The following is a 25,303-nucleotide window of genomic DNA, read 5'->3' as shown; positions in this document are numbered from 1 at the left end:
GGATGCATACCCATCCCTAATAAGAACGGTTTTTGCTATATATATATATATATATATATGCCAACAAATATAAAACCACAGCACTCGCCACCCCAGAAGCGGGGTGCAGTGTCTGCACTCACCACTCATAGGGTGGGGTGCATGTAGCCCATGGCCACCTACTTAAAAATATACAAACAGAGAGTTCAGCACTCACCAAAGGAAGCTCACTTATCTTCACAACATCAATAAATAAATGATGGGGGTTTAGTTAGTGAATTGGCCAATGCACGGAAGCCTGCAAACCGCTCGCCAAGGTACCCCACCGTCATGCAGGTCCTACACTATCACAGAGTCTCAAAAATGAAAACCTGGCCACAGTTAATACTCGTATTAACTGTGGCCACAAGCTTTTTTTTCATGCACCCCTATGCAAACCCAATTATCTTAAACCTGAGTCAGCTGCTCCTTAGTAATTTATCAGCCAGTGTCAGGTGACTAGTGTACCTTTAAAAGCCATGGAGTATGTGGCAGGTACACATTAAACCAAGTAGGCATGTTTGCAGTTATATTATGAGTGATACAGTTGCCAGGTTTTCATTTTTGAGACTCTGTGATAGTGTAGGACCTGCATGAAGGTGGGGTACCTTGGAGATCGGTTTGGTGCATTGGCCAATTCTCTAACTAAACCCCCATCATTTATTTATTAATGTTGTGAATATAAGTGAGCTTGCTTTGGTGAGTGCTGAACTCTCTGTTTGTTTGTTTGTTTGTTTGTTTGTTTGTTTGTATGTATGTATATAGATATATATAGATACTGTAGATAGATAGATATAGATTCATTTTGTGTGCTGGGCTGGCATGCTCAGATGGATAGAATACAACCACTGTGCTAGTTAAAAGATAATATTTATTGAAGAATTACATGACTGGATCCAGAGAGTCCCTTAAAGCATCCATAGCCCACACCCTTTTTACACAAAATACGTATTTGTCACAAACACCACTGGTACCAGCAATACAGCAGTTAGATATCAAGCAGCTTTCATTGTCATGTACTGTTAGCATACTAGGCAAAGGCAGGAATATGCTGGCTAGTCCTGACTTCTCATTTTACGTTCCATCTGTACTGCAGAGATTAGGATATACAGTTCTGATTGTAAATACGGTTAAGGGCCCCATACACTATAGCGACATGTCGGACCCTCATGTCGCATGCGATTTCCCTTGAACCACCCGGCAGCCTCCCGGGCGGCAGGATCGCATAGGATACATTGTATGCGGTCCTTTTGCATACGATGTATCTTATGCGATCCCAGCCATGCCTGCGGGAACCGACATATCACGAGTGCAGCACTAACTACCTAGGGGCTCCGATCCGATGCTCACGGGAACGCGCATCAGATCGGATGTAAAACACATCCGATTTGCCACTTTCCATCCGATTTATCGACCCCAAAGGTCGAAATAGGATGAAATCGGGCATTATCGTTCTAGTGTATGGGGCCCTTTAGGGAGATTTTTTATTTAAAAATAATCCCTTTCATAATAGCAACTTAATGCAAATAAGCATATCTATTAAATGGGTTCTTTGCCGTTATTACTTGGGTGTGCCCATGAGAAACCTCTTGTTAGAATAATTTTGAAGAATTTTGAAGCCTCCTCATGTCATTAAAATCATTAGGTATTTGTATAGGGCGGGTTGCAGTTATGTGATTCGGGGTCCGGGACTATTCCCACTCGTCGGTGTCCACGACACCCATAGAGTGGGCATAAAACCTGTGGCGAGAGCAGCAAGCCACCGAGCCTTCAAGGGGCTTGTTGCACTCGTCACCCCCACCCCGTGCGCCAGCATTCCGCTGCCAGGATACCGGCATCGGTATGCTGACCGCCGGTCACGCATACCCAAAGCAATATATTTTTCTCTAACGTCCTAGTGGATGCTGGGCACTCCGTAAGGACCATGGGGAATAGACGGGCTCCGCAGGAGACTGGGCACTTTAAGAAAGAATTTGGATTCTGGTGTGCTCTGGCTCCTCCCTCTATGCCCCTCCTCCAGACCTCAGTTTGAATCTGTGCCCGGACGAGCTGGGTGCTGTTTAGTGAGCTCTCCTGAGCTTGCTATAAGAAAGTATTTTGTTAGGTTTTTTATTTTCAGGGAGATCTGCTGGCAACAGGCTCCCTGCATCGTGGGACTGAGGGGAGAGAAGCAGCCCTACTCTCTGAAGATAGGTCCTGCTTCTTAGGCTACTGGACACCATTAGCTCCAGAGGGATCGTACACAGGATCTCACCCTCGTCGTCCGATCCCAGAGCCGCGCCGCCGTCCCCCTCGCAGAGCCGGAAGACAGAAGCCAGGTGAAAGAAGCAAGAAGATTTCGAAATCGGCGGCAGAAGACTCCAGTCTTCACTGAGGTAGCGCACAGCACTGCAGCTGTGCGCCATTGCTCCCACACTACACCCACATACTCCGGTCACTGTAAGGGTGCAGGGCGCAGGGGGGGGGGCGCCCTGGGCAGCAATTAGAGACCTCTTTGGCAAAAGTTTGCATATATACAGTTGGGCACTGTATATATGTATGAGCCCCCGCCAAAAATTGTACATGAAAGCGGGACAGAAGCCCGCTGTCGAGGGGGCGGGGCTTCTTCCTCAGCACTCACCAGTGCCATGTTTTTTCTCCACAGCACCGCTGAGAGGAAGCTCCCCAGCCTCTCCCCTGCAGTTACACGGTAGAAGAAGGTAAAAAGAGAGGGGGGGCACATAATTAGGCGCAAAAATCAATATAAACAGCAGCTACTGGGTTAACATTAAGTTACTGTGTTATTCCTGGGTTAATAGCGCTGGGGTGTGTGCTGGCATACTCTCTCTCTGTCTCTCCAAAGGGCCTTGTGGGGGAATTGTCTTCAGATGAGCATTCCCTGAGTGTGTGGTGTGTCGGTACGTGTGTCGACATGTCTGAGGTAAAAGGCTCCCCTAAGGAGGAGATGGAGCAAATATGTGTGTGAGAGGGTGTCTCCGTCGACAACGCCGACACCTGTTTGGATATGTGTAATTAAGTGCTAAGGTGAATTTATTGCACAAAAGTTTAGAGAACAGACAGGGAATCTACCCATGTCTGTCCCTATGTCGCAGAGACCTTCAGAGTCTCTCAATGATCACTATCCAAAATAATAGACACTGATATCGACACGGAGTCTGACTCCAGTGTCGACTACGATAATGCAAAGTTAAAGCCAAAATGGCAGAAAAGTATTCAATATATGATTATTGTAATAAAAGATGATTTGCATATCACTGATGACTCATCTGTCCCTGACACAAGGGTACACATGTTTTTTTTTATAGATTCTTTATTTTACATTTTTCAAGTAACAAAAGAAAAAACAGAGACACAAATAGTTTGGACATCTCAAGTACAGGGCAGTCAACCATGTGACCGTTTGTCTCATGTATAACAAATAATTAACAATTAGGTTTCCATGTAATTTCCGGAAACAACAAATAAGAAAAATAACAATAAAACTAAATCAAATAGTAAGAGGTGGGAGGGAAGGATGGGTAAGACAAGGGTTGGGGTACAGGTAAGTCAGTTTATAATCTGGAGCATTTATCCAAGTGTGTAGTACTCAGGGGGGTTGTCATGAAGCGTGGTTCGTTGGGGTCAGTGCAGTATATTCTCGCGTGGTCTTAAATTCAAGCCACGGAAACCAGGTTGAAGTATATGTGGGACGTTTTTCTAGAGCAGTGTAGTAGATGTCCTCCATACGCATATAAAAGTCCACTCTTTGACACCATTCCCAAATCGTAGGTGCTGCCGATGAACGCCAGTGGACTGGGATCACTGCTCTCGCTGCGTTACTTAAGTGTTTTATTAAGGAATGTTTATATCTGGACATAGGAATATCGGAGTGTGACAGCAGCCAGAAGTCAGGACCCTTTGGTACTTCATAACCCACCACCCTGGATGTCAGTTTTATAATCTCGTGCCAGAACGGGGTTATGAGGGAGCAATCCCACCAGATATGTATTAGTGTGCCCCTGTCTCCCCCACACCTCCAACACAGGGGCGATACAGACGGATAACATTTATGGAGTAAAGTGGGGCACCTATACCATCTCGTTAATAGCTTGTACTGAGTTTCACTGACCTCCAGGCTAGTGGAACACTGCGCCATTATAGTACATTGTTTCTTCCAGTCTGTGTATCCCTCTATGGGCAAGGTCAGAATCCCAAGGGTACACATGTTTAAGGGGAAGAAAGCCGAGGTAAATTTCCCTCCTCTCATGAAGAAAAAGAGCGGGAATCTCCAGACAAGAAGCTGCAGCTTCCCACAAAGAATTCTCAGGGAGTATCCTTTCCGTACTAGGGCCAGGATACGATGGGAATCTTCCCCTAGGGTGTCACGTTTGCCCAAAAGGTAGCCCTGACGTAACCGCTATCCTCAGGGATCCTGCAGATAGCGTGCACATTCTGGTACACTACTCAGACCGGCGATTGTGTCGGCATGGGTTTATAGCGCTGTGGCAGCGTGGACAGGTACCTTATCAGCAGAGATTGAGACCCTAGTATGTATGTGTGTATATATATATATATATATATATATATATATATATATATATATATATATATATATATATATATATATATATATATATAGAGAGAGAGAGAGAGAGATATTAAAGATGCTGTCTTAAGAGAGATATATATATATATATATATAAAACATGCCCAAAGAGACATGAGTCTACTGGGTCCTAAAGTCAAAGCTATGTCGATTTCTGCTTGACGTGTCCTGTAGAATATGCAATGGACAGATGATGCCGACTTAAGAAGCATATGGAAGACTGAGGATTGTGTGGAGAAGGGTTCTCGGACCTGGTCTCCACAGCTATAGCTGGTAATTCTAATATTTTGCCTTATATTCCTGCACAGCCTAGGAAAGCACGACATTATCAAATGCAGCCTTTCGAACAAAGAAACAAGAAAGTCTGAGGTGCGTCCTTTCTGGCCAGAGGCAGGGGCAGAGGAAAGAAGCTGCACAACACAGCTAGTTCCCAGGAACAGAAGTCCTCCCCGGCCTCTACAAAATCCACCGCATGTCGCTGGGGCTCCACAGGCGGAGCTAGGCCCGGTGGGGGCACGCCTTCGTAAGTTCAGCCACAAGTGGGTTCACTCCCTGTTAGATCCCTGGGCAATAGATATTGTGTCTCAGGGATACAAGCTGGACTTTGAGGAGATGCCCCCTCACCGACGGCCCTGCCGGCTTCCGCCCACGAGAGGGAAACAGTGTTAACTGCAATTCACAGATTGTATCTTCAACAGGTGGTGGTCAAGGTTCCCTTCCTTCAACAAGGAGGGGGTTATTATTCGACCATGTTGTAGTCCCGAAACCGGACGGTTCGGTCAGACTCATATTGAATTTAAAATCCCTGTACATATACCTGAAAAGGTTCAAGTTCAAGATGGAATCACTAAGAGCGGTCATTGCAAGCCTGAAAGGGGGAGATTTTATGGTGACTCTGGACATAAAGGATGCATACCTTCATGTCCCCATTTATCCACCTCATCAGGCGTACCTCAGAATTGCGGTACGGGATTGTCATTACCAATTTCAGACGTTGCCGTTTGGTCTCTCCACGGCCCCGAGAATATTCACCAAGGTTATGGCGGAAATGATGGTGCTCCTGCGGAAGCAAGGTGTCACTATTATCCCGTACTTGGACGATCTCCTCATAAAAGCGAGATCAAGAGAGCAGTTGCTGAACAGCGTATCACTTTCTCTGGAAGTGTAACGGCAACACGGCTGGATTCTATATATTCCAAAGTCGCAGTTGGTTCCTACAGCTCATCTGCCTCTCCTAGGCATGATCCTAGAAACAGACCAGAAAAGGGTTATCTCCCGAAAGAGAGAGCTCAGGAGCTCATGACACTGGTCAGGAATCTATTAAAACCAAAACAGGTGTCAGTGCATCACTGAAGGATGGTGGCATCATACGAGGCCATTCCCTTCGGCAGGTTCCATGCGAGGACCTTCCAATGGGACTTACTGGACAAGTGGTCCGGATCACATCTTCAGATGCATCGGTTAATCACCCTATCCCCCAGGGCCAGGGTGTCTCTCCTGTGGTGGCTGCAGAGTGCTCACTTTCTCGAAGGTCGCAGATTCGGCATTCAGGACTGGGTCCTGGTGACCACGGATGCAAGCCTCCGATGGTGGGGGGCAGTCACACAGGGAAGAAATTTCCAAGGGCTGTGGTCAAGTCAGGAGACTTGCCTTCACATCAACATCCTGGAACTAAGGGCCATATACAACGCCCTATGTCAAGCGGAGTCCCTGCTTCGCGACCAACCGGTTCTGATTCAGTCAGACAACATCACCGCAGTGGCTCATGTAAACCGCCAAGGCGGCACAAGGAGCAGGGTGGCGATGGTAGAAGCCACCAGAATTCTTCGCTGGGCGGAGAATCACGTAAGCGCACTGTCAGCAGTGTTCATTCCGGTAGTGGACAACTGGGAAGCAGACTTCCTCAGCAGGCACGACCTCCACCCGGGAGAGTGGGTACTTCATCAAGAAGTCTTCACGCAGATTGCAAGTCGATGGGAACTGCCACAGGTGGACATGATGGCATCCCGCCTCAACAAAAAGCTACAGAGGTACTGCGCCAGGTCAAGAGACCCTCAGGCGATAGCTGTAGACGCACTAGTGACACCGTGGGTGTTCCAGTCGGTTTATGTATTTCCTCCTCTTCCTCTCATACCAAAGGTGCTGAGAATCATAAGAAGAAGAGGAGTGAGAACAATACTCATTGTTCCGGATTGGCCAAGAAGGACTTGGTACCCAGATCTGCAAGAAATGCTCACAGAGGACCCATGGCCTCTGCCTCTAAGACAGGACTTGTTGCAACAGGGGTCCTGTCTGTTCCAAGACTTACCGCGGCTGCGTTTGACGGCATGGCGGTTGAACGCTGGATCCTAGCAGAAAAAGGAATTCCGGATGAGGTTATTCCTACGTTGATAAAGGCTAGGAAGGACGTGACGGCTAAACATTATCACCGTATATGGCGAAAATACGTTGCTTGGTGTGAGGCCAGGAATGCCGCCACGGAGGAATTCCAGCTGGGCCGTTTCCTTCACTTCCTACAGTCGGGAGTGACTTTGGGCCTAAAATTGGGTTCCATTAAGGTCCAGATTTCGGCCCGGTCTATTTTCTTTCAAAAAGAACTGGCTTCTCTGCCTGAAGTTCAGACGTTTGTAAAGGGAGTGCTGCATATTCAGCCCCCTTTTGTGCCTCCAGTGGCACCTTGGGATCTTAACGTGGTGTTGAGTTTCCTGAAGTCACACTGGTTTGAGCCACTTCAAACCGTGGAGTTAAATTATCTCACGTGGAAGGTGGTCATGCTACTAGCCTTGGCTTCGGCTAGGCGTGTGTCAGAATTGGCGGCTTTGTCACATAAAAGCCCCTATCTGGTTTTCCATGCGGATAGAGCAGAATTGCGGACACGTCCACAATTTCTGCCGAAAGTGGTTTCATCTTTTCATATAAACCAACCTATTGTGGTGCCTGTGGCTACTACTGACTTGGAGGATTCCTAGTTACTTGATGTAGTCAGGGCTTTGAAGGTTTATGTAGCCAGAACGGCTAGGGTCAGGAAAACAGAATCTTTGTTTCTCTGACGTCCTAGTGGATGCTGGGAACTCCGTAAGGACCATGGGGATTAGCGGCTCCGCAGGAGACTGGGCACAAATAGAAAGCTTTAGTACTACCTGGTGTGCACTGGCTCCTCCCCCTATGACCCTCCTCCAAGCCTCAGTTAGATTTTTGTGCCCGAACGAGAAGGGTGCACACTAGGGGCTCTCCTGAGCTTCTTAGTGAAAGTTTTAGTTTAGGTTTTTTATTTTCAGTGAGACCTGCTGGCAACAGGCTCACTGCATCGAGGGACTAAGGGGAGAAGAAGCGAACTCACCTGCGTGCAGAGTGGATTGGGCTTCTTGGCTACTGGACACCATTAGCTCCAGAGGGACCGCTCACAGGCCCAGCCTTGGAGCTCGGTCCCAGAGCCGCGCCGCCGGCCCCCTTACAGAGCCAGAAGCAAGAAGAGTCCGGCAAATCGGCGGCAGAAGACATCCTGTCTTCCACAAGGTAGCGCACAGCACTGCAGCTGTGCGCCATTGCTTCTCAGCACACTTCACACTCCGGTCACTGAGGGTGCAGTGCGCTAGGGGGGGGCGCCCTGAGCAGCAATAGAAACACCTTGGCTGGCTAAAAATACATCACATATAGCTCCTGGGCTATATGGATGAATTTTAACCCCTGCCAGATTTTCACAAAAAGCGGGAGAAAGGCCGCCGAGAAGGGGGCGGAGCCTATCTCCTCAGCACACAGGCGCCATTTTCCCTCACAGCTCCGCTGGAAGGACGTCTCCCTGACTCTCCCCTGCAGTCCTGCACTACAGAAACAGGGTAAAAAAGAGAGGGGGGCACTAATTGGCGGGTTATTAACAATACAGCAGCTATAAGGGAGAAACACTTATATAAGGTTGTCCCTATATCTATATATAGCGCTCTGGTGTGTGCTGGCATACTCTACCTCTGTCTCCCCAAAGGGCTAGTGGGGTCCTGTCCTCTATCAGAGCATTCCCTGTGCGTGTGCTGTGTGTCGGTACGTTTGTGTCGACATGTATGAGGAGGTAAATGATGTGGAGGCGGGGCAATTGCCTATAATAGAGATGTCACCCCCTAAGGAGTCGACACCTGAGTGGATGGCTTTATGGAAGGATTTACGTGACAGTGTCAGCTCCTTACAAAAGACGGTTGATGACATGAGACAGCCGACTAATCAGCTAGTCCCTGTCCAGGCGTCTCAAAAACCATCAGGGTCTCTAAAAAGGCCGTTACCTCAGGTGGTGGATACTGACGTCGACACGGATACTGACTCCAGTGTCGACGGTGAGGAGACAAACGTGACTTCCAGTAGGGCCACACGTTACATGATCACGGCAATGAGAGAGGTGTTAAACATTTCTGATACTGCAAGTACCACTAAAAAGGGTATTATGTGGGGTGTGAAAAAACTACCTGTAGTTTTTCCTGAATCAGACGAATTAAATGAGGTGTGTGATGAAGCGTGGGTTTCCCCCGATAAAAAACTGATAATTTCTAAAAAGTTATTGGCATTATACCCTTTCCCGCCAGAGGTTAGGGCGCGTTGGGAAACACCCCCTAGAGTGGATAAAGCGCTCACACGCTTATCAAAACAAGTGGCGTTACCGTCTCCTGATACGGCCGCCCTCAAGGAACCAGGTGACAGAAAACTGGAGAATATCCTTAAAAGTATATACACACATACTGGTGTTATGCTGCGACCAGCAATCGCCTCAGCCTGGATGTGCAGCGCTGGGGTGGCTTGGTCGGATTCCCTGACTGAAAATATTGATACCCTGGATAGGGACAGTATATTACTGACTATAGAGCATTTAAAAGATGCATTTCTATATATGCGAGATGCACAGAGGGATATTTCCACTCTGGCTTCAAGAGTGAGTGCGCTGTCCATTTCTGCCAGAAGAGGATTATGGACGCGACAGTGGTCAGGTGATGCGGACTCTAAACGGCATATGGAAATATTGCCTTATAAAGGGGAGGAGTTATTTGGGGTCGGTCTATCGGACCTGGTGGCCACGGCAACTGCTGGGAAATCCACATTTTTACCCCAGGTAGCCTCTCAACATAAAAAGACGCCGTCTTATCCGGCTCAGTCCTTTCGTCCCCATAAGGGCAAGCGGGCAAAAGGTTCCTCTTTTCTGCCCCGGGGCAGAGGAAGGGGAAAAAGACTGCAACAGACAGCCACTTCCCAGGAACAAAAGCCCTCCCCCGCTTCTGCCAAGTCCTCAGCATGACGCTGGGGCCTTACAAGCGGACTCAGGCACGGTGGGGGCCCGTCTCAAGAATTTCAGCGCGCAGTGGGCTCACTCGCAAGTGGACCCCTGGATCCTGCAAGTAGTATCTCAGGGGTACAAATTGGAGTTCGAGACGTCTCCCCCTCGCCGGTTCCTGAAGTCTGCTTTACCAACGTCTCCCTCCGACAGGGAGGCAGTATTGGAGGCAGTTCACAAGCTGTATTCCCAGCAGGTGATAATCAAGGTACCCCTCCTGCAACAAGGGAAGGGGTATTATTCCACGCTGTTTGTGGTACCGAAGCCGGACGGCTCGGTGAGACCAATTTTAAATCTGAAGTCTTTGAACACTTACATACAGAGGTTCAAATTCAAGATGGAGTCACTCAGGGCAGTGATCGCGAACCTGGAAGAGGGGGACTATATGGTGTCTCGGGACATCAAAGATGCCTACCTCCATGTCCCCATTTACCCTTCTCATCAAGGGTACCTCAGGTTTGTGGTACAAAACTGTCACTATCAGTTTCAGACGCTGCCGTTTGGATTATCCACGGCACCTCGGGTCTTTACCAAGGTAATGGCCGAAATGATGATTCTTCTTCGAAGAAAAGGCGTTTTAATTATCCCTTACTTGGACGATCTCCTGATAAGAGCAAGATCCAGAGAACAGTTAGTAGTCGGAGTAGCCCTATCTCAAGTAGTGCTACGGCAGCACGGCTGGAATCTAAATATCCCAAAATCGCAGCTGATTCCGACAACACGTCTTCTGTTCCTAGGGATGATTCTGGACACAGTCCAGAAAAAGGTGTTCCTTCTGGAGGAGAAAGCCAGGGAGTTATCCGAACTGGTCAGAAACCTCCTGAAACCAGGGCAAGTCTCAGTGCATCAATGCACAAGAGTCTTGGGAAAGATGGTAGCTTCCTACGAAGCGATTCCATTCGGCAGATTCCACGCAAGAACGTTCCAGTGGGATCTGCTGGACAAATGGTCCGGATCGCATCTTCAGATGCATCAACGGATAACCCTGTCCCCAAGGACAAGGGTGTCTCTTCTGTGGTGGTTGCAGAGTGCTCATCTTCTAGAGGGCCGCAGATTCGGCATTCAGGACTGGGTCCTGGTGACCACGGATGCCAGCCTGAGAGGCTGGGGAGCAGTCACACAAGGAAGAAATTTCCAGGGCTTGTGGTCAAGCCTGGAGACATCACTTCACATAAATATCCTGGAGCTAAGGGCCATCTACAATGCTCTAAGCCTAGCACGACCTCTGCTTCAAGGTCAGCCGGTGCTGATTCAGTCAGACAACATCACGGCAGTCGCCCACGTAAACAGACAGGGCGGCACAAGAAGCAGGAGGGCAATGGCAGAAGTTGCAAGGATTCTTCGCTGGGCGGAAAATCATGTGATAGCACTGTCAGCAGTGTTCATTCCGGGAGTGGACAACTGGGAAGCAGACTTCCTCAGCAGGCACGACCTCCACCCGGGAGAGTGGGGACTTCACCCAGAAGTCTTCCACATGATTGTGAACCGTTGGGAAAAACCAAAGGTGGACATGATGGCGTCACGCCTCAACAAAAAACTAGACAGGTATTGCGCCAGGTCACGGGACCCTCAGGCAATAGCTGTGGACGCGCTGGTAACACCATGGGTGTACCAGTCAGTGTATGTGTTCCCTCCTCTGCCTCTCATACCCAAGGTACTGAGAATCATAAGAAGGAGAGGAGTAAGGACTATACTCGTGGCTCCGGATTGGCCAAGAAGGACTTGGTACCCGGAACTTCAAGAGATGCTCACGGAGGACCCGTGGCCTCTACCTCTACGAAGGGACCTGCTCCAGCAGGGACCCTGTCTGTTCCAAGACTTACCGCGGCTGCGTTTGACGGCATGGCGGTTGAACGCCGGATCCTGAAGGAAAAAGGCATTCCGGATGAAGTCATCCCTACCCTGATCAAAGCCAGGAAGGATGTAACCGTGCAGCATTATCACCGTATTTGGCGTAAATATGTTGCGTGGTACGAGGCCAGGAAGGCCCCTACAGAGGAATTTCAACTGGGTCGTTTCCTGCATTTCCTGCAAACAGGACTGTCTATGGGCCTAAAATTAGGGTCCATTAAGGTTCAAATTTCGGCCCTGTCGATCTTCTTCCAAAAAGAACTGGCTTCAGTTCCTGAAGTTCAGACGTTTGTCAAAGGGGTGCTGCATATACAGCCTCCTTTTGTGCCTCCAGTGGCACCTTGGGATCTCAATGTGGTTTTGGGGTTCCTAAAATCACATGGGTTTGAACCACTCACCACTGTGGACTTAAAATATCTCACATGGAAAGTGGTAATGCTATTGGCCCTGGCTTCAGCCAGGCGCGTGTCAGAATTGGCGGCTTTATCCTATAAAAGCCCTTACCTAATTTTTCATACGGATAGGGCAGAATTGAGGACTCGTCCTCAGTTTCTCCCTAAGGTGGTTTCAGCGTTTCACCTGAATCAGCCTATTGTGGTACCTGCGGCTACTAGGGACTTGGAGGACTCCAAGTTGCTGGACGTAGTCAGGGCCCTGAAAATATACGTTTCCAGGACGGCTGGAGTCAGAAAATCTGATTTGCTGTTTATCCTGTATGCACCCAACAAGCTGGGTGCTCCTGCTTCTAAGCAGACTATTGCTCGTTGGATTTGTAGCACAATTCAGCTTGCACATTCTGTGGCAGGCTTGCCACAGCCAAAATCTGTAAAAGCCCATTCCACACGGAAAGTGGGCTCATCTTGGGCGGCCGCCCGAGGGGTCTCGGCTTTACAACTTTGCCGAGCAGCTACTTGGTCAGGGGCAAACACGTTTGCTAAATTCTACAAATTTGATACCCTGGCTGAGGAGGACCTGGAGTTCTCTCATTCGGTGCTGCAGAGTCATCCGCACTCTCCCGCCCGTTTGGGAGCTTTGGTATAATCCCCATGGTCCTTACGGAGTTCCCAGCATCCACTAGGACGTCAGAGAAAATAAGAATTTACTTACCGATAATTCAATTTCTCATAGTCCGTAGTGGATGCTGGGCGCCCATCCCAAGTGCGGATTGTCTGCAATACTTGTACATAGTTATTGTTAACTAAATCGGGTTATTGTTGTAGTGAGCCATCTTTTCTAGAGGCTCCTCTGTTTATCATACTGTAAACTGGGTTCAGATCACAAGTTATACGGTGTGATTGGTGTGGCTGGTATGAGTCTTACCCGGGATTCAAAATCCTTCCTTATTGTGTACGCTCGTCCGGGCACAGTATCCTAACTGAGGCTTGGAGGAGGGTCACAGGGGGAGGAGCCAGTGCACACCAGGTAGTACTAAAGCTTTCTATTTGTGCCCAGTCTCCTGCGGAGCCGCTAATCCCCATGGTCCTTACGGAGTTCCCAGCATCCACTACGGACTATGAGAAATAGAATTATCGGTAAGTAAATTCTTATTTTATCCTGTATGCTTCCAACAAGCTTGGGGCGCCTGCTTCAAAGCAAACTATTGCTCGCTGGATCTGTAACACGATTTAGCAGGCTCATTCTGCGGCTGGATTGCTGCTGCCTAAATCAGTTAAGGCCCATTCCACAAGGAAGGTGGGCTCTTCTTGGGCGGCTGCCCGAGGGGTCTCGGCATTACAGCTTTGCCGAGCTGCTACTTGGTCAGGTTCAAACACCTTTGCAAAGTTCTACAAGTTTGATACCCTGGCTGAGGAGGACCTTGTGTTTGCTCATTCGGTGCTGCAGAGTCATCCGCACTCTCCCGCCCGTTTGGGAGCTTTGGTATAATCCCCATGGTCCTTACGGAGTCCCCAGCATCCACTAGGACGTTAGAGAAAATAAGATTTTACTTACCGGTAAATCTATTTCTCGTAGTCCGTAGTGGATGCTGGGCGCCCGTCCCAAGTGCGGACTTCTTCTGCAATACTTGTATATAGATATTGCTTAAATAAGGGTTATGTTATAGTTGCATCAGGGTTGATCTGATGCTCTGTTGTTGTTCATACTGTTAACTGGGTATGTTTATCACAAGTTATACGGTGTGATTGGTGTGACTGGTATGAGTCTTGCCCTGGATTCCAAAATCCTTTCCTTGTACTGTCAGCTCTTCCGGGCACAGTTTCTCTAACTGAGGTCTGGAGGAGGGGCATAGAGGGAGGAGCCAGAGCACACCAGAATCCAAATTCTTTCTTAAAGTGCCCAGTCTCCTGCGGAGCCCGTCTATTCCCCATGGTCCTTACGGAGTCCCCAGCATCCACTACGGACTACGAGAAATAGATTTACCGGTAAGTAAAATCTTATTTATTTGATGGCTTAGGGCAGTGATGGCTAACCTTGACACTCCAGCTGTTGTGGAACTACACATCCCAGCATGCCCTGCTACAGTTTTGCTATTTGGCCATGCTAAAACTGATGCAGGGCATGCTGGGATGTGTAGATCAACAACAGCTGGAGTGTCAAGATTAGCCATCACTGGCTTAGGGGGAGAGTGAAAATAGTTGGTGAATAATCCTAAATTCATCCAACAAAACAAATTGAAGTTAAAATAATCAACAAACCCTTTCCTTGTCATCAGGCAGTCTACGTTCTCTTTTGCTGATTCCAGGAACAATCATGACTGCATGCTTTTTTAAGTAGTTTAATAATCTGAAACATGCATGACTTGACCGGAAGGGTGCCAACAGTTTTGCACTATTTAATGTTTTTCAGTACAGCATTAAAATTGTGTATTCAAATGTGCAGAAATATGTCCAATCTAAGTGCAGGTTTTAGGGATATCCAGGCTTCAGCACAGGTGACTTAATTATACCCCTTTTACACTCGCAGAAAAATCCCGGGATATTGCACGTGAACGCGCATCATCCCGGGATTCTTCTCAGTGTAAATGGGTACAGGGACAATTTCCCGGGACGAGCATCCCGGGATTTCATCCCAGGTCAAAAGCAGGGTTGGTCCCGGGACCGTCCCGGGAAGCTGGGTAGTGTGAAAGGGTCCGTCCCGGGATTCACTATCCCGGGACTGTTAAAAGGACTCGGATTGGAGCTTTCTTGGGCTCAGAAAAGCTGATGTCATCTTTTCTGAGCCCAAGGCCATTTCTAATGACATACTAATGCATTTGCAGGGATATCCCGGGATCAGTGTAAATGGGGCTGTCCCGGGTCGATCCCAAGTCTTAGTGCAGTGTGAAAGGGGTCAGTCCCGGGAAGGCATCCTGGGACGCATCCCGGGAAGCAACCCGGGAGTGACCCGGGAGTGCGAGTGTAAAAGTGGTATTAGTAGCTCAGTCATTTTGATTTAACCATCTGTGCTGCAACCTGGATATCACTAAAACCTGCACTGTTGGTGTGCCTTGAGGACCGTGGTTGGGAATGCCTGCTGTAGAGGTTGTGTTAATTTCCCTAATTTAGAGATTAGGTGAAACATGCTGATTGATCAAGGATCCCAAACGCTTGCATACAGATGTGTTCTGATACTGTTGCTTTAGTCACAGCAAATAGCACCGATCAACGCGCCAGGTCCTGGGTGATTGTTTTTCTCAGTCTATACAGTATGTTTGTTATTTAGGGTGTCTTGCGCCATTTGGCTTATGTAACAATAGGTGTTTGTGGACACATCTGTGTAATGACGCATAACACACACAGTGACAATACACTTTTTAGGTAGCACACATTGGTATTGCTTTAAAAGTTGTTGCTTTAATAGTTTAAATAAAGGGTGTTTATTAAAACTACTGTTATAAGCAAAAGTGGCTTGATTTAAAAATAGTGCAAATGTAGTACATGTAATGTGGGGTTTGTTTTATATAGCCTGTTAAATATATATTTAAAGAAATTTTTTTTTAAATATTGTCATGCTACTGAAAATTATTATTTCACAGCCCCATTTTAATTTTCAATGCGGAATATACAATAAACTTCTATCCAGTATAGCAGCAGTGGCCAACCTGTGGCTCTTGAGCCGCATGTGGCTCTTTTTTTCTTTAAATGTGGCTTCCGACACTTGAAGTCGCATTACCACAACAGATCCGGTAACCACTGCACTCCAGAAAGACACGCGGAAGCAGTACGAGGACTGTGAACTGAGGTAGCCAGATACTAGAGATAAAACACCCACCATCAAACAGAGGATCCTTAACCCCCATTTCACATCGCCAATGCAGGATCTCACCCGGGAATTAGAAACGGTCCTTCCCGGGTGGGATCCGGCATTGGACCCTAACAGGTGGCTTCCCGACCTGGCAATTTGCTGTGTCAGTTGCCATAGCTGCAGAGGGTGGGAGCCGGCAGCAGTGGTGGAGGCGGCGCTGGGAGATGAGCTCATCTCCACGCCGCCTCTCCCTATGTAGTAAACGGGTCCCGGGTCGCATTGACCCGGGAGCTCATTTACACAGCCACTGACCCGGTATTCAACCCAGGAATAACACTGCTTATAACCTGGTTAAATTACGGGGGCAGGCGACCCAGGAATTCGACCATAGCCCATTCACACCGCACACCAACCCGTGTCCACCCGGCAATATGCCGGGTCGATACCGGGATATTTGTGCGGTGTGAAAGGGGTAATAAGGAGCTGCTACAATGGCATGAGTTGGGGGGAGCTCTGAAGTGACACATGAGGGTTCTAGCAGGAGTGACATGTGGGGAAGCTGGCTGGAATGACACAGCAGGGTGCTGGCTGAAGTAACACATGGGAGAGCTGAAGTGTACTATGTGAATCGTCTTTCATTATATTTTATGTGGTTCTGGCTTTTTCAATTATTTTATGTTGGATCTGGCTTTTTCAATGCATTTTATGTGGATCTGGCTTTTTCAATGTATTTTATACCAGGGGTAGTGCCTAGCAGGCACAAGGCCACAACCCATTTTTGCATGCTCGCCTTCGGCTCTTTGACGTACCTAACAAGATTTTTTGGCTCTTTGACTCTAACTGGTTGGCCACCCCTGCAGTATAGAAATCATGCCAGTGACCTCTAGACAATGCAGAGAACATTCAGCTCTCTGGTGATACCTCTCCTGTATTGCCAAGATGACTCTTGGGATGAATTCTGCTGGGGCTGGTACACAGCTACACCTAGTAGACAGACAATCTGTATAATGCCAGCCATTCACCAGTCTGAATTGGGTACCTCCCAGTATGCCTTGGAGTGTGCATTTGACCAAAGAATGACCCTCCTAATCATTACAGATGTTGTGCAGCTGACTGTTACACAGTAGGGGAGGGTAAGGACTTCCAGCCTGTAATTTCCACTATTATAAACATTAAGTAATCAGGGGGGATTGACAACCAGCGCTTTTATACAGAGAAGTGCTAACTTGACAACAGTGACCCCACGTGGAATCAAGAAGTAATGTTCATGTGCTGTAGGACTGCAGTGATGTCTGAAGGTGCATACACACGGAGAGATTTTGGCTATGAGAGATTTTGACTAACTTTTCCCTTGAACTGGCAGTAGGAGATTTTGACTAACTTTACCAGAGATTTTGTCTAACTATGCAAGAGATTTTGGCTATGGGAGATTTTGGCTATGGGAGATTTTGACTATCTCATTTAAATAAGGGGATGAGTGTCATATATAGGATGATTTTACAGGGTGGCTGGTATTTAAATAGCTGAAAGTTAAAAAAAAAATTTGCGTGGGGTCCCCCCTCCTATGTAAAACCAGCCTCGGGCTCTTTGAGCCAGTCCTGGTTGTTAAAATACAGAGGAAAAAATGAGTAGGGTTCCCCCATATTTAGACAACCAGCACCGGGCTCTGCGTCCGGTCCTGGTTTAAAAAATACGGGGGACAAAAGACATAGGGGTCCCCCGTATTTTCCAAACCAGCACCGGGCTCCACTAGCCAGGGAGATAATGCCACAGCCGGGGGACACTTTTATATTGGTCCCTGCGGCCGTGCCATTACCCCCCCAACTAGTCACCCCTGGCCGGGGTACACTGGAGGAGTGAGGACCCCTTAAATCAAGGAGTCCCCCCCTCCAGCCACCCAAGGGCCAGGGGTGAAGCCCGAGGCTGTCCCCCCCATCCGTGGCCCGGTGGATGGGAGGCTGATAGCCTTTCAATAGTAATATTGTTCTTTACAGGAGGCCTACAGGTCCCAGCAAGCCTGCCCCAGCATGTTGGCACTTGGAGAACCACAAGTGCCAGCATGCCCGGACATAAAGGGCCCGCTGGCACCTGTAGTCCACCTGTAAAGAAAATATAAAAAAAAAAACACAACACATTCTTTTAAAAATCCTTTATTAAACTGGGTCTTCACCTGGGGGCGGCGGCCTTTAAGCTCTTTTGCATGGCCGCCGCCTTCCCAGGGCTTCCGGCGTCTTCACCTGGGGGGGCGCCACCTCCCCAGGGCTTCTGGGGTCTTGCTCCGGCGTCTTCACCTGGTGGGCGGCGGCTGCTAAGCTCTTTTGCATAGCCGCCGCCCATCCAGGACTTCCACGACGTCTTCACCTGGGAGGCGGCGGCCTTTAAGCTCTTTTGCATGGCCGCCGCCTTCCCAGGACTTCCAGCATCTTCACCTGGTGGGCGGCGGCTGCTAAGCTCTTTTGCATAGCCGCCGCCCATCCAGGACTTCCACGGCGTCTTCAGGAGCTCTTCTCCGCTCCTCCTCCGCCGTCGGACTGACAGCCGCTGCCTCGCGCTGACTTATATAAGTCAGCGGGAGGGGGCGGGGCGATGACGCGGCGAGTCGTGATTGGCTCGCGGCGGCCATCTTGAATTTCAAAAATGACGCTGAGGCGCCATTTTTGAAACTGGTACCGCTCCGCTGCCAAACTCTGCAATAGAAAGGTAAATTTCCCCCGCCCGCACCGCTGCCGCAACCCGCCGCCGCCCACACCGCAACCCACCGCCGCCGCAACCCGCCGTTGCCCACACCGCCACCGCAACCCGCCGCCGCCCACACCGCCGCCACAACCCGCCGCCGTCCGCACCACCGCCGCCTGCACATCGCTATCGCTGGGAAAAATCGCTGGCCTCTTAAAGTGTTAGCGATTTTGACTAACTTTTGCAGCGACATAGCCAAAATTGACTTGCCTGCACTGACTATTTTTCCCAGCGATAGCGACCTAGCGGGGACGCGCATCGCTATCGCTGGCTGTGTACACACGGAGTGATCTGCACTAACTTTCTGAGCGATTTTGACTATATAGTCAAAATCGCTCAGTTATATCGCTCCGTGTGTATGCACCTTGACTTTCAGCTGAAGCATTTTACCATTGGGCATGTTGTGCTTTCATTTGCTAAAATTTTAGACACTGGTTCCAAAGCAAAATCACTTTTTGCTCAGAAACCGAGAACAATGAAATCTGAATATTTTTTTAAATGTTTATATGTAGAATTCCTCCTGCTCCTTGTAGGAGTGTAAAGGTGCATACACACGGAGCGATATAACTGAGCGATTTTGACTATATAGTCAAAATCGCTCAGAAAGTTAGTGCAGATCGCTCCGTGTGTACACAGCCAGCGATAGCGATGCGCGTCCCCGCTAGGTCGCTATCGCTGGGAAAAATAGTCAGTGCAGGCAAGTCAATTTTGGCTATGTCGCTGCAAAAGTTAGTCAAAATCGCTAACACTTTAAGAGGCCAGCGATTTTTCCCAGCGATAGCGATGTGCGGGCGGCGGCGGGTTGTGACGGCGGGTTGCGGCGGCGGTGTGGGCGGCGGTGGGTTGCGGTGTGGGCGGCGGCGGTGGGTTGCGGCAGCGGTGCGGGCGGGGGAAATTTACCTTTCTATTGCAGAGTTTGGCAGCGGAGCGGTACCAGTTTCAAAAATGGCGCCTCAGCGTCATTTTTGAAATTCAAGATGGCCGCCGCGAGCCAATCACGGCTCGCCGCGTCATCGCCCCGCCCCCTCCCGCTGACTTATATAAGTCAGCGCGAGGCAGCGGCTGTCAGTCCGACGGCGGAGGAGGAGCGGAGAAGAGCTCCTGAAGACGCCGTGGAAGTCCTGGATGGGCGGCGGCTATGCAAAAGAGCTTAGCAGCCGCCGCCCACCAGGTGAAGATGCTGGAAGTCCTGGGAAGGCGGCGGCCATGCAAAAGAGCTTAAAGGCCGCCGCCCCCAGGTGAAGACCCATGCTGGCACTTGTGGTTCTCCAAGTGCCAACATGCTGGGGCAGGCTTGCTGGGACCTGTAGGCCTCCTGTAAAGAACAATATTACTATTGAAAGGCTATCAGCCTCCCATCCACCGGGCCACGGATGGGGGGGACAGCCTCGGGCTTCACCCCTGGCCCTTGGGTGGCTGGAGGGGGGGACTCCTTGATTTAAGGGGTCCTCACTCCTCCAGTGTACCCCGGCCAGGGGTGACTAGTTGGGGGGGTAATGGCACGGCCGCAGGGACCAATATAAAAGTGTCCCCCGGCTGTGGCATTATCTCCCTGGCTAGTGGAGCCCGGTGCTGGTTTGGAAAATACGGGGGACCCCTATGTCTTTTGTCCCCCGTATTTTTTAAACCAGGACCGGACGCAGAGCCCGGTGCTGGTTGTCTAAATATGGGGGAACCCTACTCATTTTTTCCTCTGTATTTTAACAACCAGGACTGGCTCAAAGAGCCCGAGGCTGGTTTTACATAGGAGGGGGGACCCCACGCAAATTTTTTTCTTTTTACTTTTAGCTATTTAAATACCAGCCACCCTGTAAAATCGTCCTATATATGACACTCATCCCCTTATTTAAATGAGATAGTCAAAATCTCCCATAGCCAAAATCTCTTGCATAGTTAGACAAAATCTCTGGTAAAGTTAGTCAAAATCTCCTACTGCCAGTTCAAGGGAAAAGTTAGTCAAAATCTCTCATAGCCAAAATCTCTCCGTGTGTATGCACCTTTAGTATAAAGGTTTTAGATTTTATAACTAATTGACAGCAGCACTGCCCTTGTGCAGCTGTGAGATGTTCACACTTCATGGAATGCTCTCTGTGAGAGAATACAGAGTAGTAAGTGGTGTGAATTGTTATACGTTGCTTTACGTTACGATGTGCTTCTTTGCGGCTTTAACCTCATAATTTCATACAAAACAAGCTGGATTTTGCACTTATTAGTGCTGCTTTGCATTTTGAAGTAAACCTGCCATGAAGCTGCATTGTCTCTTAAATATACGTTTAATATAGCCATGCAATTACACAACTGAACTTGATCAAGTGCAAAGTCCTGTGCAGAATATGAAACCCCTCACTAGAACATTAAGCTGACAATGCCATGGCTAGTGTGTTTATGTTGCATGACCGCTTTGCCTGTATGCAGGGGGAAATTTACTAAGGTGGTAGTGTTTTTTTTAGAACTGGTGATGTTGCTCATAGCAACCAATGAGATTCTACTTAACGTTAATCTAGCTGCTTCTAGAAGATAATAGATAGAATCTGATTGGTTGCTATGGGCAACATCACCAGTTCTAAAAAAAACAACAACAAAAAACCTCTCACCTTAGTAAATTTAACCCAAAGTCTCTGAGCATACTTCATTAACCTCTCCTCTCTCAGAAGATCTTGGTTCCACAACTGCGGTGCTGCAGTAAAGTAAAAGGAAAAAAAGAGTGGCTGAGTTAAACAAATGAGATTAAGGGAGAGATTTATCAAACCTTCTAAAGAGGACAAGTGGAGGTGTTGCTTATAGCAACCCATCAGATTTTAGCTATCCTTTATCTAGTACTTTCTATAAAATGATATCTGAAACCTGATTGGTTGCTAGGGGCAACACCTCCACTTGCACTCTTTAGAAGGTTTGATATATCTCCCTCTAAGTTTTCATTCATCTATACTGTTATTGCACTGTAATAGCATTATAGCATGCAGTGTATATTATCCTCACATATAGGTTGTTGTTCACAGGAGTGACTATGAAGAGATGCCCCTTCAGAACGGACAAACCATTAGAGCCAAATATAAAGAGGAGTCTGACAGTGACTGAGATGTAAGCTGTTGGCATGAGTGCCTTTACACAAAGGAGGAAACATTCCCTGGGAAGGACTATTTCTTTTCACTACACCTCTGTTCATCATTGAATGCTGCTCTTTCCACAGAGGATTTTTATGTTTGTGTTTTTGATGTATTTGTTATTTTAACGAATGAGTCTAAAACTGTATGGGTTGAGATACATGGTGTCATGTGATGGACAACGGTCTGTTTTGTACAGAGCATTTCTCTGGGGACACAACAGACCAATAATTATTACTTCCAAAGCACATTGAGCTTCGGGCACAAATCTCCCCGCCCCCAATATTTCCTCAACCCCATACTTATTTTTTTTTTATTATTATTATTTTTATTTTTATTTTTGGGGGGGGGGGGGGGGGGTAGGTTTGGCTTTTTGCTCATTTCCATTAGTCCACTGTAAATTGTGGCTTTTTTGTCTTTATGTTTTAATGACTTGGTTACTTTATTCTTCAACAAAGTGGTATTTGAAGAATTATGCTGCACATTTTCTTCTGTATGTTTGTGTAATGTCCATCCATATATTTTCTCCATTCTCTTTTTAAGGGGGGGGGGGGGGGGGGGGTACAACTAAGGTGTATATGAAGGTGCATTGTAATTAAGAGATGCAGTATGTAAACATGTATAACTAAAATGCACGAGGTAAAAGGGACATTTGCTTTAACATGTAAGGTACAATGAATAACCTGTAGCAGACTGATGGCATTTGCATCTTCATGGGGTTGCTCCATGTAAAGCCTCTGTCTGTGTACTGGTGTATGAACTCCGTTGCGTTACATCTGTGCTGCAGCAACAGTGGGAGGGTGGTTCCAGGTGTGAAGAGATTATGGTGGTTTAATCATTGGTCTGCCAATAAAAAAATGTATTGTGCTAAATAAGTTTACATTTTTGTTGTGAATAGTCCTTTTAATATGAATACTGTAAATAAAAATGTTATACAGTTCATAAAATATTTCACTTTTGTTTCGGCATCAATAAACCCACAAAAAGTTGTAAGTTCTTCATTATCCATTTATTCTTGCATGGATGCCTTATTTTATTTTAGATATGCAGTATGATCATTGCCCTCTGCAGTCTTCTGGGGCTGTACAGTACAAAAATAAATTTTATAATGACCTAAAGATGTGTTTTCTTTTTAATTTCATTAAACATGTTTCTTTACACCAACCCTGGTTTGTATGACACTGCATATCCATTTTAACATGTGTTGCCAGAGTCTGTCTGTTTTGTTAGTGTATTGACCAAGTGCCAGTATTTGAGCTCTGGTCTAGTTACTTCCTGCAAGTGTAATGGACATAGGGCCTAATTCAGAGTTGATCGCAGCAGCAAATTTGTTAGCAGTTGGGCAAAACCATGTGCACTGCGGGGGGGAAGGGGGGGGCAGATATAACATGTGCAGAGAGAGTTAGATTTGAATGGGTTATTTTGTTTCTGTGCAGGGTAAATACTGGCTGCTTTATTTTTACACTGCAATTTAGATTTTAGTTTAAACACACCACAACCCAAATCTAACTCTCTCTGCACATGTTATATCTGCCCCCCCTCCTCCCCCCTGAAGTGCACATGGTCTTGCCCATTAGCTAACAAATGTGCTGCTGCGCTCAGGTCTGAATTAGGCCCATAATTCACTAGTACACCCTTGGTCATACACTTTAACTGAGCATTAACCACTTAATTGGCTAATATTTTCTCTGACGTCCTAAGTGGATGCTGGGGACTCCGTCAGGACCATGGGGAATAGCGGCTCCGCAGGAGACAGGGCACAAAAGTAAAAGCTTTAGGATCAGGTGGTGTGCACTGGCTCCTCCCCCTATGACCCTCCTCCAAGCCTCAGTTAGATTTTTGTGCCCGGCCGAGAAGGGTGCAATCTAGGTGGCTCTCCTAAAGAGCTGCTTAGAGTAAAAGTTTTGTTAGGTTTTTTATTTTCAGTGAGTCCTGCTGGCAACAGGCTCACTGCTACGAGGGACTTAGGGGAGAAGAAGTGAACTCACCTGCGTGCAGGATGGATTGGCTTCTTAGGCTACTGGACACCATTAGCTCCAGAGGGAGTCGGAACACAGGTCTCACCCTGGGGTTCGTCCCGGAGCCGCGCCGCCGACCCCCTTGCAGATGCTGAAAAGTGAAGAGGTCCAGAAACCGGCGGCAGAAGACTTTTCAGTCTTCATAAGGTAGCGCACAGCACTGCAGCTGTGCGCCATTGTTGTCAGCACACTTCATAGCAGCGGTCACTGAGGGTGCAGGGCGCTGGGGGGGGTGCCCTGGGCAGCAATGATAGTACCTTATTCTGGCTAAAAATACATCGCATATAGCCCCTGGGGGCTATATGGATGTATTTAACCCCTGCCAGGTCTCAGAAAAACGGGAGAAGAAGCCCGCCGAAAAGGGGGCGGGGCCTATTCTCCTCAGCACACAGCGCCATTTTCTCTCACAGAAATGCTGGTGGGAAGGCTCCCAGGCTCTCCCCTGCACTGCACTACAGAAACAGGGTTAAAACAGAGAGGGGGGGCACTGATTTGGCGATATGACTATATATATTAAAATGCTATAAGGGAAAAACACTTATATAAAGGTTGTCCCTGTATAATTATAGCGTTTTTGGTGTGTGCTGGCAAACTCTCCCTCTGTCTCCCCAAAGGGCTAGTGGGGTCCTGTCCTCTATCAGAGCATTCCCTGTGTGTGTACTGTGTGTCGGTACGTGTGTGTCGACATGTATGAGGACGATGTTGGTGAGGAGGCGGAGCAATTGCCTGTAATGGTGATGTCACTCTAGGGAGTCGACACCGGAATGGATGGCTTACTTAGGGAATTACGTGATAATGTCAACACGCTGCAAGGTCGGTTGACGACATGAGACGGCCGGCAAACAAATTAGTACCTGTCCAGGCGTCTCAAACACCGTCAGGGGCTTTAAAACGCCCATTTACCTCAGTCGGTCGACAGACACAGACACGGACACTGATTTCAGTGTCGACGGTGAAGAAACAAACGTATTTTCCTTTAGGGCCACACGTTACTGGTTAAGGGCAATGAAGGAGGTGTTACATATTTCTGATACTACAAGTACCACAAAAAAGGGTATTATGTGGGGTGTGAAAAAACTACCTGTAGTTTTTTCCTGAATCAGATAAATTAAATGAAGTGTGTGATGATGCGTGGGTTTCCCCCGATAGAAAATTATTGGCGGTATACCCTTTCCCGCCAGAAGTTAGGGCGCGTTGGGAAACACCCCTTAGGGTGGATAAGGCGCTCACACGCTTATCAAAGTGGCGGTACCGTCTCCAGATAGGGCCGCCCTCAAGGAGCCAGCTGATAGGAGGCTGGAAAATATCCTAAAAAGTATATACACACATACTGGTGTTATACTGCGACCAGCAATCGCCTCAGCCTGGATGTGCAGCGCTGGGGTGGCTTGGTCGGATTCCCTGACTGAAAATATTGATACCCTTGACAGGGACAGTATTTTATTGACTATAGAGCATTTAAAGGATGCATTTCTATATATGCGAGATGCACAGAGGGATA

The 25,303-nt window shown here is 48.0% G+C and overlaps 1 protein-coding gene across 4 annotated transcripts in view; it reads left to right on the top strand.

Annotated features, from left to right (window-relative positions):
* TMEM181 (transmembrane protein 181) overlaps positions 1-22,335 on the top strand; it is a 236,698-nt gene extending 214,363 nt beyond the window's left edge. For all 4 annotated transcript variants that reach the window (XM_063917643.1, XM_063917644.1, XM_063917645.1 and 1 more), the window contains one exon: positions 21,680-22,335. In XM_063917643.1, coding sequence (XP_063773713.1) covers positions 21,680-21,758 — 79 coding nt within the window. In that variant the 3' untranslated portion in view covers positions 21,759-22,335. The remainder of the gene's footprint in view (positions 1-21,679) is intronic.
* The last annotated feature ends 2,968 nt before the right edge of the window (positions 22,336-25,303 follow it).

This window comes from Pseudophryne corroboree, chromosome 4 (assembly GCF_028390025.1).
Source record: "Pseudophryne corroboree isolate aPseCor3 chromosome 4, aPseCor3.hap2, whole genome shotgun sequence".
NCBI lineage: Eukaryota > Metazoa > Chordata > Amphibia > Anura > Myobatrachidae > Pseudophryne > Pseudophryne corroboree.
Note: the sequence above shows the minus strand (reverse complement) of the source record. Positions and strands in the feature narration are given on the sequence as shown.